At 60.2% G+C, this 15,610-nt stretch overlaps 1 protein-coding gene across 1 annotated transcript; it reads right to left on the reverse strand.

The window, feature by feature from the left end:
* Positions 1 to 284: 284 nt before the first annotated feature.
* On the reverse strand, positions 285 to 2,585 carry LOC128829783 (solute carrier family 35 member G3-like). Its single transcript, XM_054015188.1, has 2 exons — positions 2,537 to 2,585; positions 285 to 1,365 (listed from the first exon to the last, which is right to left on the reverse strand). Exon 2 carries the CDS (start codon positions 1,332 to 1,334, stop codon positions 285 to 287), a length of 1,050 nt encoding a protein of 349 aa, XP_053871163.1. The 5' UTR covers positions 1,335 to 1,365; positions 2,537 to 2,585.
* Positions 2,586 to 15,610: the final 13,025 nt, after the last annotated feature.

A 15,610-nucleotide genomic window follows, 5' to 3' on the forward strand; every position in this document is an offset into this window, starting at 1 on the left:
ATCTCCTCCGGGTGTGTCCATGGGGTGGAGGGTGCCAGCCAAGCCTGGTACATAGGGATCTCTCCAGGTGTGTCCGTAGGGCGGAGGGTCCCATCTTGGCCTGGTACGTGGGGATCTCCTCCGGGTGGATCCATGGGGCGGAGGGTCCCAGCTCGGCCTGGTACATGGGGGTCTCCTCCAGGTGTGTCTATGGGGCGGAGGGTCCCAACTAGGCCTGTTACCTAGGGGTCTCCTCCGGGTGTGTCCATGGGGCACAGGGTCCCAGCCGAGCCTGCTCCCTGCCCTCACCCCTCCTCATCCTCCCCCTCCTCCTCGTCCCGCGGGTGGCAGCTGACGTTCTGGGCGGCAATGATGGAGATGCTGCCCAAGATGACGCCTGCCCCCATGACGTCGAAGGGCGTCACAACCTCCCGCAGCACGTAGTACTGCACGGCCAGGGTCACCACCACCTCGGAGTGCAGCACCGCGCACACCAGGGCCGGGTGCGCCAGGGTGACGGCGTGACTGGCGCAGAGGAAGGAGACCACGGCCAGCATCCCGATGGCCACCGTGCAGCTCCAGGTGAGCGGCTCAGCCGGCAGCACCGGCTCCTGCAGCAGGAACATGGCCGGGGCGCACACCAGGCCCCCCAGCGCCCCGAAGGCGAAAGCTGCTGTGGGCAGCTTGGCCGGGAAATCCAAGGCCCGGAAGATGACCAAGGCCAAGGCCAAGGCCACGCCGCCCAGGCAGGCCAAGGTGTAGCCGAAGGCGTCGTCCAGGCGGGTGCTGGGGTCCAGGCTGAGCAGATCTGGCACCACCATGATGAACAGGCCCAAGGTGCTGCCCAAGAGCCCAAACCAGTCGTAGCCGCTCAGCGGCCGGCTCTCCACGCACAGGGCCAGCAGGGCCGAGCCCAGGGTGGAGGAGCCCTTGCGGACGGTGGCGGCGTTGGCACTGGGCACGGCCACGAAGGAGCTGTAGGCGCAGGCCACGGAGACAACATTGGCAGCGGCGTGCAGGAGGAGGCGGCGGCGGGCCTGGGCGGGCCCCAGCAATGGGGCCTGGCCGCAGCGGAGCCGGCAGGCGAAGGCCAGGTGGAAGAGGCAGCGGACCAGCAGGATCTCCAGCGAGGGGATGGCGGAGGCGTCGTGGGCCATACGGGTGAAGGGGGCCACGAAGCCGGCTGGCACCCCACCCCCCAGCAGGGCCACCAGCAGCCCCTTCATGCTCTCCGAGAGGCGGTACCGACGCCAGGGGGCCCAGCGGGCTGGGACCGCGGGGGAGCAGGGGCGGGAGGAGCGCAGCAGGGTGGCCAGCGGCCAGGATGGTGTGGGCGGAGCACTGGGGGGCCGCATGGCCGGCGGGGGGCAGCGCTCACACCGCAGCCTAGGGGAGAGAGGGAGGGAGGGGGAGGTGAACGGGGCATTGGCAAGACGTGCACCCCCCTCCCCCATGAGCATCTACCCCATCCACCCACCCTGTCCGTCCGCCTGTCCAGCCCCATCTACCCCATCCACCCACCCTGTCCGTCCGTCTGTCCAGCCCCATCTACCCCATCCACCCACCCTGTCCGTCCGTCTGTCCAGCCCCATCTACCCCCATCCACCCACCCTGTCCGTCCGTCTGTCCAGCCCCATCTACCCCCATCCACCCACCCTGTCCGTCCGTCTGTCCAGCCCCATCTACCCCCATCCACCCACCCTGTCCGTCCGTCTGTCCAGCCCCATCTACCCCCATCCACCCACCTGGTCCGTCCGTCTGTCCAGCCCCATCTACCCCCATCCACCCACCCTGTCCGTCCGTCTGTCCAGCCCCATCTACCCCCATCCACCCACCCTGTCCGTCCGTCTGTCCAGCCCCATCTACCCCCATCCACCCACCCTGTCCGTCCGTCTGTCCAGCCCCATCTACCCCCATCCACCCACCTGGTCTGTCTGTCTGTCTAGCCCCATCTACCCCCATCCATCCCTCCATCCCTCTGTCCATCTATCCGTCCCTCTGTCCTTGCACCCACCATCCCCATCTACCCCCTCCACCGCATCTGTCCAACCCCATCTACCCCCCTCCATTCACCCCGTCCATCAATCTGTCCATCCCCATCTCCCCGCATCCATCCGTTCCTCTGTCCTTCCATCCACCCTGTTCGTCCCCATCTACCCCCATCCACCCCCCCGTTTGTCTGTTCGTCCCCATCTACCCCATCTACCCACCCTGTCTGTCTGTCTGTCCATCCCCATCTACCTCCATCCACCTGCTCTGTCTGTCTGTCCCTCCATCCCCATCCACCCCGTCCCTCTGTCCATCCATCCATACATCTGTCCTTCCATCCACCCCATCCATCCATCCCCATCTACCCACCACCACCGCATCCGTCCCTCCATGCCCATCTACCCCTCTCCATCCACCCCTTCCATCCCCATCTACCTCCATCCATCCGTCCCTCTGTCCTTCCGTCCACCCGTCCGTCCGTCCCCATCTACACCGATCCACCCACCCCGCCTCCATCTGTCCGTCCAGCCGGCCGCGCCTCCCGTCCGGTCCCGTGCGTGGCCCTCACCTCTGGCCTCGGTCTGGGGTCGGGTGGGGGGCCTGACTCGTGCCCCACGGGCAGGACTCAGGGAGGTCCTGCAGCAGCTGCTCAGCTCCCTGGGAACTGTGATGTCACCCACACGGCTCTATGACATCACCTCCGCCACAGATGATGTCATGACCCCCCTCCTCCCACCCCCTGGCTGGGCTGATTGCTACGGGGTTAGGATTTGGAGGGACTGGCTAAGCCATAAAAGGAGGTGTGCAGGGGTGTGTGTGTGTACACACTCAAGTGCAACCTGGTGTGTGTGAGAGATGTGGGCCAGTGTGTTGTGAGTGTGCAATCTGGGCCTGTGGGAGATCTAGGGGGTGTGTCGTCTAGGCCTCTATAGTGTTACTGGGTGATTTGAGTCTGTGTGTACATGTGAGATTTGTGTGTGTGCGTGTGCGCGTGCACATGTGTTTGAGAGATGGATCCAGGCATATGTGTGTGTGTGTGTGCACATGCATGTGAGAGATGGATCCAGGCCTCTGTGTGTGTGTGTGTGTGTGTGCACATGCATGTGAGAGATGGATCCAGGCATATGTGTGTGTGTGTGCACACGCATGTGAGAGATGGATCCAGGCATATGTGTGTGTGTGTGCACATGCATGAGAGATGGATCCATGCCTCTGTGTGTGTGTGTGTGTGTGTGTGCACACGTGTATGAGAGATGGATCCAGGACTCTGGGTGTGTGAGACAGAGATTTGGGAGAGTGTGTGTGTGTGTGAGAGAGAGACAGACAGATGGAGAGCAAAATGTCTGTATGTTCGTATATATGATGGAGTTGGTGGGTGTGATTTAGGCATGTGTGTGTATGTGAAAGAGAGAGATATAGGCCTGTATGTGTAATCTAGGCCTCTGTGTGTGTGTGCGTGCATACAATCTAGTCCTCTGTGTGTGATCTAAGCCTGTGTGTGTGATCTAGGCCTGAGTGTGTGTGAGCTAGGTCTGTGTCTCTGTCTAGATCTTTGTGTTTCCAATACCTCAGCCTCTGTCTGTCCAGGGGTCAGCTATTTAGGGTTGCGTGTGAGAGAAATCTGGGCATATGTGTGTGAGAGATCTAGTATGTGTGTGTATCTGATATCTAAGCCTTTGTGTGTCTGTGAGTGAGATATCTAGGCCTATGTGTGTGCGCATGTGTGTTAGGCCTCTATGTGTGTGCACGTTTGTGTGTGTGTGTGATCAAGGCCTCTGTGAGAGCTAGGCCTTTGTGTTTGTCTAGGCCCTTGTGTTTCTGATATCTAGGCCTTTGTGTTTTGTGATGAAATATTTAGGCCTGTGCATGAGAAATGTGTGTGTGTGTGAGTGAAAGAGAGACAGAGAGAGAGTTCTAGGTCTCTGTGTGATCTAGGCCTTTTTCTGCCTGTGTGTGTGTGTGTATCTGATATCTTAGGGTTACCATACGTCCGGACCATATTTCCCCGGACATGTCTGGCTCTTTAGTTGTTAATTGCCATCTGGGAGGATTTTTTAAAGATATAAAAACGTCTGGAAAATAGGGACGTATGATAACCCTACCCACTGCCCCCTCTCCTCTTGGGGTGTCGGCTCGCTCAGCCTGCGGATTGCAACCCCCCGTGCTGCTGCAACCCTGCGCTCCATGGCTAGGAGCGGTGGCGTCTCTGCAGCCAGCTGCTGGTGCAGGGGACCCGCAGCCGCTTCTCCCTCCTCCGAGCATCCCCCGGCTCTGACAGAGCCTCAGTCTCCCCCCTCCGTCCCGGCCATGCAAGGAGCCCCCCCGCCAGCGATCTGTGCAGCTGGGGCTGCCTCCCCCCACCCCCGGCCGAGCCGCTGCTCGGGGGTGAGTCCCGGCGCAGGGGAAAGTCGCTCGGTGCGCGGCGGTGCCGTCGGCTCCCCCACTGGGGAAGGGCCCGCGCTCCAGCGCCTCCCGCAACCTGAGCTGCCGCGGCCTCTCCGGGTCCGGCTGGGAGCGGGGTGGAGGCTCCCCTGAGGGAGGTGAAGGGTGGGGGATTCTGAGGGTAGGGGGCTATGGGAGGGGGTGAGGGGCTCTGAGGCAGGGGCTGCGGAGGGCAGGCTCTCAGTAGAGGGGGCACTGAGGCAGGAGAAGGCTGAGGATGGGCCCTGTGGAGAGCGGGTGGCTCTGGGGTGAGTCCTGGGGGGTCTGGCTAGGGTGACCAGTCAGTAAATGTGAAAAATCGAAACAGGGGTTGGGGGGGTAATAGGAGCCTATATAAGAAAAAGACCCAAAAATCGGGACTGTCCCTATAAAATCGGGACATCTGGTCCCCCTAGGTCCGGCGGGCGGGTGGAAGGCGGCTCGGGGTGAGGCCTGGGGTGGTCTGGCAGGCGGGAGGAAGCATCTCTGGGGTGAGGCCCGGGAGGTCCGGAGGGCGGGAGGCAGCTCTGGGGTGAGGCCTAGGGGGTCGGGCGGGCGGGAGGCAGCTCCGTGGTGAGGCCTGGGGGGGTCTGGCAGGCGGGAGGAAGCATCTCTGGGGTGAGGCCTGGGGGTTCCACTGGGCGGGCGAGAGGCTGCTCTGGGGTGAGGCCTGGGGGGGTCCGGCGGGCGGGCAGGAGGCGGCTCTGGGGTAGGGTTACCATACATCTGGATTTTCCCGGACATGTCTGGCTTTTTTGTCCTCAAATCCCCGTCCGGAAGGAATTTCCAAAAAGCCGGACATGTCCGGGAAAATAGGGAGGCATGGTAAGGGGACCGACTCCTCCCCGGGCTCCAACTTTCCCGGCTCCCGCCGCTCTCCACCGCAGCAGGGGCCGAAGCAACTTCCCCAGCGCAGCAGCAGCCGGGGGGCGGGAGGGAGGAGGGGGAATGTGGGGTGCTCAGAGAAGGGGTGGAGTTGGGGCGGGGCCAGGGGCGGAGTTGGGGCCGGGCCAGGGCCCCGTAGAGTGTCCTCTTTTTTCAGTATTGAAATATGGTAACTCTATGATATCTAGGCCTGTGTGTGTGTCTGTGTGTTAGGCCTCTGTGTGTGTGTGTGTGTCATCTAGGCTTCTGTGAAAGCTAGGCCTTTGTGTTTGTCTAGGCCGTTGTGTTTCTGATATCTAGGCCTCTGTGTTGTGTGATGACATATTTAGGCCTGTGTGTGAGAAAAATTGGTGGGTGTGTGTGTGAGTGAGAGAGAGAGACTCACACACACACAGAGTTCTAGGCCTCTGTGTGATCTAGGCCTTTCTGTGCCTCTGTGTGTGTGTGTGTGATTTGTGCCTGTATGTGAGATCTGGGTGTGTGTGTGTGTGTGAGAGAGAGAGATCTAGGCCTGTGTCCATGTGTGATCTAGGCGTGTGTGCGCAAGACAGAGAGATATCTAGGCCAGTGTGTGTAGGATTTAGTGTGTGTGTGTGTGTGTGTATGTGTGTGAGCTGGACCTGTAACTTTGTGTGGGTCTGATATCAAGGCCTGCGTGTGTGTGAGATTTGTGGGGCGTGTGTGTTTGTACGTGTGATCTAGGCCCGTGCGCATGAGACAGAAGAAGATAGTGCAAGGCCTCTGTGTGAGATCTAGCCCCCTCCAGATGTGTGTGTGTGTGTGTTTAGCTCACATACACACCAACACACACAAGGAGGCCTCTGCGTGTGTGATCCAGGCTGCTCTGTGTGTGCGTGCACGTGCTATCCAGGCCGCTGTGTGTGCACGCGTGTGATCCATCCCTCTGTATTTGTCTGTGTGCAATCCAGGCAGGTGTCTGTGTGTGTGCATGCATGATCCAGGCCTTTGGGTGTGTCTGATGGTGTGTGCACACGATCCTGGCTAGTGTGTGTGTGTGTGTGTGCCCACACATGATCTAGGCATCTGTGTGTGTATGCGTGTGCAATCCAGGCCCATGTGTGTCAGTGTACACACACAATCCAGACCTGTGTGAGTGTGCATGCAATCCAGGCGTCTGTGTGTGTGTATGTGTGTGATCCAGGCGTCTCTCTCTGTGTGTGTGTGTGTGTGTGTGTGTGTGTGTGTGATCCATGCCTCTGTGTGTATGCGCGATCCATGCCTCTGTGTGTATGCGCAACGCAGGCCCCTGTGTGTGTTATGTGAGACAGATGCGTGTGTGTTGGTACGTCTGTGTGTGTGATGCAGGCCCGTGTGTGTGAGTGACACAGAGCCCTCTGTGCGTGTGTGTGTGTATGTTGGGGTGTGTGTCTGCTTGGGTGTGCACGTGATGCAGGCCTGCAAGTGTGTCAGTGTGAGTGTGCACCAGGTGCTGGCCAGGGCTCTGGTTATGTGTCTATGTCTCTGGGTGATGCAGGCCTGTGTGTGTCTGTGAGTGTGTCTGTGTGTTTCAAGATGTGTGCGCGTGACACAGGCTTGTGTATGTGTGTGTCTTACTGTGTGTGTGTGCATGTGTATTAATCTGTGGCTCTGTGTATGATGCAGGTCAGTGTCTGTGTGTGTGTGTGTGATGCAGGGCTGTGTCTGTGTGTGTGTGTCTGACAGGCCGGTGTGTGTGTCTGTGTGTTTGACGCAGACCTGTGTGTGTGTGTGTGTCTGACAGGCTGTGTGTGTGTGTCTCTGGGTGTGTGACAGAGGCCGGTGTGTATCTGTATGTGTCTGTGTGTGTGTGACAGGCTGGTGTGTGTGTCTGTGTGTGTCTGTGGGTGTGTGATGCAGACCGGAGTGTGTGTGTGTGTGACAGGTTAGTGTGTGTGTCCCTGGGTGTGTGATGCAGGCCGGTGTGTGTCTGTGTGTGTGTGTGTCAGGGTATGTGACGCAGGCTGGTGTGTGTGTGTCTGTGTCTGACAGGCTGGTGTGTGTGTCTGGATGTGTGATGCAGGCCAGGGTGTGTGTGTGTCTGTGTGTGAGCGCAGGGAGGCTGGTGAGTGTGTGTGTGTGTCTGACAGGCTGTGTCGGGGTGTGTGTGTGTCAGAGTGTGTCGGTGTGTGTCTGTGTGTGTGTGTGTGTGTGAGATGCAGGCTGATGTGTGTGTGTTGGGGTGTGTGTGTGTGTGTCGGGGTGTGTGTGTGATGCAGGACGGTGTGTGTGTCGGAGTGTGTGTGTGTCGGGGTATGTGTGTGACGCAGGCGGTGTGTGTATGTCGGGGTGTGTGTGTGTCTGGGTGTGTCTGGGTGTGTGTGTGATGCAGGCAGTGTGTGTGTGTGTGTGTCGGTCAGAGTGTGTGTGACGCAGGCGGTGTGGGTGTGTGTCAGGGTGTGTGTGACGCAGGCGGGGTGTGTGTGTGTGACGCAGGGGTGTGTGTGTGAGTGTGACACAGGCGGTGTGTGTGTGTGTGTCGGGGGTGTGTGTGTGTCGGGGGGCGTGTGTGACGCAGGCGGTGTGTGTGTGTCGGGGTGTGTGTGTGTGTGTCGGGGTGTGTGTGTGTGTGTGTGACACAGGCGGTGTGTGTGTGTGTGACGCAGGCGGTGTGGGTATTTGTCGGTGTGTGTGTGTGTGTGTGTGACACAGGCGGGGTGTGTGTGTGTCGGGGGTGTGTGTGTGTCGGGGGGCGTGTGTGACGCAGGCGGTGTGTGTGTGTGTCGGGGGGTGTGTGTGTGTGTCTCGGGGTGTGTTGTGTGTGTGTGTGTGTGACGCAGGCGGTGTGGGTATTTGTCGGGGTGTGTGTGTGTCAGGGTGTGTGTGTGTGTGACGCAGGCGGTGTGTGTGTGTGTGTGTGACGCAGGCGGTGTGTGTGTGTCGGGGTGTGTTGTGTGTGTGTGTGACGCAGGCGGTGTGTGTGTGTCGGGGTGTGTTGGGTGTGTGTGTGTGTGTGTGTCGGGGTGTGTTGTGTGTGTGTGTGTCGGGGTGTGTGTGTGTGTGTGTGTGACGCAGGCGGTGTGTGTGTGTCGGGGTGTGTTGTGTGTGCGTGTGACGCAGGCGGTGTGTGTGTGTCGGGGTGTGTGTGTGTGTGTGATGCAGGCGGTGTGTGTGTGTCGGGGTGTGTGTGTGTGACGCAGGCGGTGTGTGTGTGTGTGTGTGACGCAGGCGGTGTGTGTGTGTCGGGGTGTGTTGTGTGTGTGTGTGACGCAGGCGGTGTGTGTGTGTCGGGGTGTGTTGGGTGTGTGTTTGTGTCGGGGTGTGTTGTGTGTGTGTGTGTCGGGGTGTGTGTGTGTGTGTGTGTGACGCAGGCGGTGTGTGTGTGTCGGGGTGTGTTGTGTGTGTGTGTGACGCAGGCGGTGTGTGTGTGTCGGGGTGTGTTGTGTGTGTGTGTGACGCAGGCGGTGTGTGTGTGTCGGGGTGTGTGTGTGTGTGACGCAGGCGGTGTGTGTGTGTCGGGGTGTGTTGGGTGTGTGTGTGTCGGGGTGTGTGTGTGTGTGTGACGCAGGCGGTGTGTGTGTGTCGGGGTGTGTCGGGGTGTGTGTGTGAGTGTGACACAGGCGGTGTGTGTGTGTGTGTCGGGGGTGTGTGTGTGTCGGGGGGCGTGTGTGACGCAAGCGGTGTGTGTGTGTCGGGGTGTGTGTGTGTGTGTCGGGGTGTGTGTGTGTGTGTGTGACACAGGCGGTGTGTGTGTGTGTGACGCAGGCGGTGTGGGTATTTGTCGGTGTGTGTGTGTGTGTGTGACACAGGCGGGGTGTGTGTGTGTCGGGGGTGTGTGTGTGTCGGGGGGCGTGTGTGACGCAGGCGGTGTGTGTGTGTGTCGGGGTGTGTGTGTGTGTGTCTCGGGGTGTGTTGTGTGTGTGTGTGTGACGCAGGCGGTGTGGGTATTTGTCGGGGTGTGTGTGTGTCAGGGTGTGTGTGTGTGTGACGCAGGCGGTGTGTGTGTGTGTGTGTGACGCAGGCGGTGTGTGTGTGTCGGGGTGTGTTGTGTGTGTGTGTGACGCAGGCGGTGTGTGTGTGTCGGGGTGTGTTGGGTGTGTGTGTGTGTGTGTGTCGGGGTGTGTGTGTGTGTGTGTGACACAGGCGGTGTGTGTGTGTGTGACGCAGGCGGTGTGGGTATTTGTCGGTGTGTGTGTGTGTGTGTGACACAGGCGGGGTGTGTGTGTGTCGGGGGTGTGTGTGTGTCGGGGGGCGTGTGTGACGCAGGCGGTGTGTGTGTGTGTCGGGGTGTGTGTGTGTGTGTCTCGGGGTGTGTTGTGTGTGTGTGTGTGACGCAGGCGGTGTGGGTATTTGTCGGGGTGTGTGTGTGTCAGGGTGTGTGTGTGTGTGACGCAGGCGGTGTGTGTGTGTGTGTGTGACGCAGGCGGTGTGTGTGTGTCGGGGTGTGTGTGTGTGTGTGTGACACAGGCGGTGTGTGTGTGTGTGACGCAGGCGGTGTGGGTATTTGTCGGTGTGTGTGTGTGTGTGTGTGACACAGGCGGGGTGTGTGTGTGTCGGGGGTGTGTGTGTGTCGGGGGGCGTGTGTGACGCAGGCGGTGTGTGTGTGTGTCGGGGGGTGTGTGTGTGTGTCTCGGGGTGTGTTGTGTGTGTGTGTGTGTGACGCAGGCGGTGTGGGTATTTGTCGGGGTGTGTGTGTGTCAGGGTGTGTGTGTGTGTGACGCAGGCGGTGTGTGTGTGTGTGTGTGACGCAGGCGGTGTGTGTGTGTCGGGGTGTGTTGTGTGTGTGTGTGACGCAGGCGGTGTGTGTGTGTCGGGGTGTGTTGGGTGTGTGTGTGTGTGTGTGTCGGGGTGTGTTGTGTGTGTGTGTGTCGGGGTGTGTGTGTGTGTGTGTGTGACGCAGGCGGTGTGTGTGTGTGTCGGGGGTGTGTGTGTGTCGGGGGGCGTGTGTGACGCAGGCGGTGTGTGTGTGTGTCGGGGTGTGTGTGTGTGTGTCGGGGTGTGTTGTGTGTGCGTGTGACGCAGGCGGTGTGTGTGTGTCGGGGTGTGTGTGTGTGTGTGATGCAGGCGGTGTGTGTGTGTCGGGGTGTGTGTGTGTGACGCAGGCGGTGTGTGTGTGTGTGTGTGACGCAGGCGGTGTGTGTGTGTCGGGGTGTGTTGTGTGTGTGTGTGACGCAGGCGGTGTGTGTGTGTCGGGGTGTGTTGGGTGTGTGTTTGTGTCGGGGTGTGTTGTGTGTGTGTGTGTCGGGGTGTGTGTGTGTGTGTGTGTGACGCAGGCGGTGTGTGTGTGTCGGGGTGTGTTGTGTGTGTGTGTGACGCAGGCGGTGTGTGTGTGTCGGGGTGTGTTGTGTGTGTGTGTGACGCAGGCGGTGTGTGTGTGTCGGGGTGTGTGTGTGTGTGACGCAGGCGGTGTGTGTGTGTCGGGGTGTGTTGGGTGTGTGTGTGTCGGGGTGTGTGTGTGTGTGTGACGCAGGCGGTGTGTGTGTGTCGGGGTGTGTCGGGGTGTGTGTGTGAGTGTGACACAGGCGGTGTGTGTGTGTGTGTCGGGGGTGTGTGTGTGTCGGGGGGCGTGTGTGACGCAAGCGGTGTGTGTGTGTCGGGGTGTGTGTGTGTGTGTCGGGGTGTGTGTGTGTGTGTGTGACACAGGCGGTGTGTGTGTGTGTGACGCAGGCGGTGTGGGTATTTGTCGGTGTGTGTGTGTGTGTGTGACACAGGCGGGGTGTGTGTGTGTCGGGGGTGTGTGTGTGTCGGGGGGCGTGTGTGACGCAGGCGGTGTGTGTGTGTGTCGGGGTGTGTGTGTGTGTGTCTCGGGGTGTGTTGTGTGTGTGTGTGTGACGCAGGCGGTGTGGGTATTTGTCGGGGTGTGTGTGTGTCAGGGTGTGTGTGTGTGTGACGCAGGCGGTGTGTGTGTGTGTGTGTGACGCAGGCGGTGTGTGTGTGTCGGGGTGTGTTGTGTGTGTGTGTGACGCAGGCGGTGTGTGTGTGTCGGGGTGTGTTGGGTGTGTGTGTGTGTGTGTGTCGGGGTGTGTTGTGTGTGTGTGTGTCGGGGTGTGTGTGTGTGTGTGTGTGACGCAGGCGGTGTGTGTGTGTCGGGGTGTGTTGTGTGTGTGTGTGACGCAGGCGGTGTGTGTGTGTCGGGGTGTGTTGTGTGTGTGTGTGACGCAGGCGGTGTGTGTGTGTTGGGGTGTGTGTGTGTGTGTGTGTCAGGGTGTGTTTGTGTGTGTGACGCAGGCGGTGTGTGTGTGTCGGGGTGTGTCGGGGTGTGTGTGTGAGTGTGACACAGGCGGTGTGTGTGTGTGTGTCGGGGGTGTGTGTGTGTCGGGGGGCGTGTGTGACGCAGGCGGTGTGTGTGTGTCGGGGTGTGTGTGTGTGTGTCGGGGTGTGTGTGTGTGTGTGTGACACAGGCGGTGTGTGTGTGTGTGACGCAGGCGGTGTGTGTGTGTCGGGGTGTGTTTGTGTGTGTGACGCAGGCGGTGTGTGTGTGTCGGGGTGTGTTGGGTGTGTGTGTGTGTGTGTCGGGGTGTTTTGTGTGTGTGTGTGTCGGGGTGTGTGTGTGTGTGTGTGTGACGCAGGCGGTGTGTGTGTGTCGGGGTGTGTTGTGTGTGTGTGTGACGCAGGCGGTGTGTGTGTGTCGGGGTGTGTGTGTGTGTGTGATGCAGGCGGTGTGTGTGTGTCGGGGTGTGTGTGTGTGACGCAGGCGGTGTGTGTGTGTCGGGGTGTGTTGTGTGTGTGTGTGACGCAGGCGGTGTGTGTGTGTCGGGGTGTGTTGGGTGTGTGTGTGTGTCGGGGTGTGTGGTGTGTGTGTGTGTCGGGGGGTGTGTGTGTGTGTGTGTGACGCAGGCGGTGTGTGTGTGTCGGGGTGTGTTGTGTGTGTGTGTGACGCAGGCGGTGTGTGTGTGTCGGGGTGTGTGTGTGTGTGTGACGCAGGCGGTGTGTGTGTGTCGGGGTGTGTTGGGTGTGTTGTGTGTGTGTGTGACGCAGGCGGTGTGTCGGGGTGTGTGTGTGTGTGTGACGCAGGCGGTGTGTGTGTGTGTCGGGGTGTGTTGTGTGTGTGTGTGTGTGTGACGCAGGCGGTGTGTGTGTGTGTGTGTCGGGGTGTGTTGTGTGTGTGTGTGTGACGCAGGCGGTGTGTGTGTGTCGGGGTGTGTTGTGTGTGTGTGTGACGCAGGCGGTGTGTGTGTGTCGGGGTGTGTTGGGTGTGTGTGTGTGTCGGGGTGTGTTGTGTGTGTGTGTGTCGGGGTGTGTGTGTGTGTGTGACGCAGGCGGTGTGTGTGTGTCGGGGTGTGTTGTGTGTGTGTGTGACGCAGGCGGTGTGTGTGTGTCGGGGTGTGTTGTGTGTGTGTGTGACGCAGGCGGTGTGTGTGTGTCGGGGTGTGTGTGTGTGTGACGCAGGCGGTGTGTGTGTGTCGGGGTGTGTTGGGTGTGTGTGTGTCGGGGTGTGTGTGTGTGTGTGACGCAGGCGGTGTGTGTGTGTCGGGGTGTGTCGGGGTGTGTGTGTGAGTGTGACACAGGCGGTGTGTGTGTGTGTGTCGGGGGTGTGTGTGTGTCGGGGGGCGTGTGTGACGCAGGCGGTGTGTGTGTGTCGGGGTGTGTGTGTGTGTGTGTGACACAGGCGGTGTGTGTGTGTGTGACGCAGGCGGTGTGGGTATTTGTCGGTGTGTGTGTGTGTGTGTGTGACACAGGCGGGGTGTGTGTGTGTCGGGGGTGTGTGTGTGTCGGGGGGCGTGTGTGACGCAGGCGGTGTGTGTGTGTCGGGGTGTGTGTGTGTGTGTGTCGGGGTGTGTGTGTGTGTGTGTGTGACACAGGCGGTGTGTGTGTGTGTGACGCAGGCGGTGTGGGTATTTGTCGGTGTGTGTGTGTGTGTGTGTGACACAGGCGGGGTGTGTGTGTGTCGGGGGTGTGTGTGTGTCGGGGGGCGTGTGTGACGCAGGCGGTGTGTGTGTGTGTCGGGGTGTGTGTGTGTGTGTCTCGGGGTGTGTTGTGTGTGTGTGTGTGACGCAGGCGGTGTGGGTATTTGTCGGGGTGTGTGTGTGTCAGGGTGTGTGTGTGTGTGACGCAGGCGGTGTGTGTGTGTGTGTGTGACGCAGGCGGTGTGTGTGTGTCGGGGTGTGTTGTGTGTGTGTGTGACGCAGGCGGTGTGTGTGTGTCGGGGTGTGTTGGGTGTGTGTGTGTGTGTGTGTCGGGGTGTGTTGTGTGTGTGTGTGTCGGGGGGTGTGTGTGTGTGTGTGACGCAGGCGGTGTGTGTGTGTCGGGGTGTGTTGTGTGTGTGTGTGACGCAGGCGGTGTGTGTGTGTCGGGGTGTGTTGTGTGTGTGTGTGACGCAGGCGGTGTGTGTGTGTTGGGGTGTGTGTGTGTGTGTGTCGGGGTGTGTGTGTGTGTGACGCAGGCGGTGTGTGTGTGTGTGTGTGACGCAGGCGGTGTGTGTGTGTCGGGGTGTGTTGTGTGTGTGTGTGACGCAGGCGGTGTGTGTGTGTCGGGGTGTGTTGGGTGTGTGTGTGTGTGTGTGTCGGGGTGTGTTGTGTGTGTGTGTGACGCAGGCGGTGTGTGTGTGTTGGGGTGTGTGTGTGTGTGTGTCGGGGTGTGTGTGTGTGTGTCGGGGTGTGTGTGTGTGTGTGACACAGGCGGTGTGTGTGTGTGTGACGCAGGCGGTGTGGGTATTTGTCGGTGTGTGTGTGTGTGTGTGTGACACAGGCGGGGTGTGTGTGTGTCGGGGGTGTGTGTGTGTCGGGGGGCGTGTGTGACGCAGGCGGTGTGTGTGTGTCGGGGTGTGTTGTGTGTGTGTGTGTGTCGGGGTGTGTTGTGTGTGTGTGTGTCGGGGTGTGTGTGTGTGTGTGTGTGTGACGCAGGCGGTGTGTGTGTGTCGGGGTGTGTGTGTGTGTGTGACGCAGGCGGTGTGTGTGTGTCGGGGTGTGTTGTGTGTGTGTGTGTGACGCAGGCGGTGTGTGTGTGTCGGGGTGTGTTGTGTGTGTGTGTGTGACGCAGGCGGTGTGTGTGTGTCGGGGTGTGTGTGTGTGTGACGCAGGCGGTGTGTGTGTGTCGGGGTGTGTTGGGTGTGTGTGTGTCGGGGTGTGTGTGTGTGTGTGACGCAGGCGGTGTGTGTGTGTCGGGGTGTGTTGGGTGTGTTGTGTGTGTGTGTGACGCAGGCGGTGTGTGTGTGTCGGGGTGTGTGTGTGTGTGTGACGCAGGCGGTGTGTGTGTGTCGGGGTGTGTTGGGTGTGTTGTGTGTGTGTGTGACGCAGGCGGTGTGTCGGGGTGTGTGTGTGTGTGTGACGCAGGCGGTGTGTGTGTGTGTGTGTCGGGGTGTGTTGTGTGTGTGTGTGTGTGTGTGACGCAGGCGGTGTGTGTGTGTGTGTGTCGGGGTGTGTTGTGTGTGTGTGTGTGACGCAGGCGGTGTGTGTGTGTCGGGGTGTGTTGTGTGTGTGTGTGACGCAGGCGGTGTGTGTGTGTCGGGGTGTGTTGGGTGTGTGTGTGTGTCGGGGTGTGTTGTGTGTGTGTGTGTCGGGGTGTGTGTGTGTGTGTGTGTGACGCAGGCGGTGTGTGTGTGTCGGGGTGTGTTGTGTGTGTGTGTGACGCAGGCGGTGTGTGTGTGTCGGGGTGTGTTGTGTGTGTGTGTGACGCAGGCGGTGTGTGTGTGTCGGGGTGTGTGTGTGTGTGACGCAGGCGGTGTGTGTGTGTCGGGGTGTGTTGGGTGTGTGTGTGTCGGGGTGTGTGTGTGTGTGTGACGCAGGCGGTGTGTGTGTGTCGGGGTGTGTCGGGGTGTTTGTGTGAGTGTGACACAGGCGGTGTGTGTGTGTGTGTCGGGGGTGTGTGTGTGTCGGGGGGCGTGTGTGACGCAGGCGGTGTGTGTGTGTCGGGGTGTGTGTGTGTGTGTGTGACACAGGCGGTGTGTGTGTGTGTGACGCAGGCGGTGTGGGTATTTGTCGGTGTGTGTGTGTGTGTGTGTGACACAGGCGGGGTGTGTGTGTGTCGGGGGTGTGTGTGTGTCGGGGGTGTGTGTGTGTCGGGGGGCGTGTGTGACGCAGGCGGTGTGTGTGTGTGTCGGGGTGTGTGTGTGTGTGTCTCGGGGTGTGTTGTGTGTGTGTGTGTGACGCAGGCGGTGTGGGTATTTGTCGGGGTGTGTGTGTGTCAGGGTGTGTGTGTGTGTGACGCAGGCGGTGTGTGTGTGTGTGTGTGACGCAGGCGGTGTGTGTGTGTCGGGGTGTGTTGTGTGTGTGTGTGACGCAGGCGGTGTGTGTGTGTCGGGGTGTGTTGGGTGTGTGTGTGTGTGTGTGTCGGGGTGTGTTGTGTGTGTGTGTGTCGGGGTGTGTGTGTGTGTGTGTGTGACGCAGGCGGTGTGTGTGTGTCGGGGTGTGTTGTGTGTGTGTGTGACGCAGGCGGTGTGTGTGTGTCGGGGTGTGTTGTG

The sequence above is a fragment of the Malaclemys terrapin genome, unplaced genomic scaffold (assembly GCF_027887155.1).
Source record: "Malaclemys terrapin pileata isolate rMalTer1 unplaced genomic scaffold, rMalTer1.hap1 scaffold_84, whole genome shotgun sequence".
Classification (NCBI taxonomy): Eukaryota; Metazoa; Chordata; order Testudines; family Emydidae; genus Malaclemys; species Malaclemys terrapin.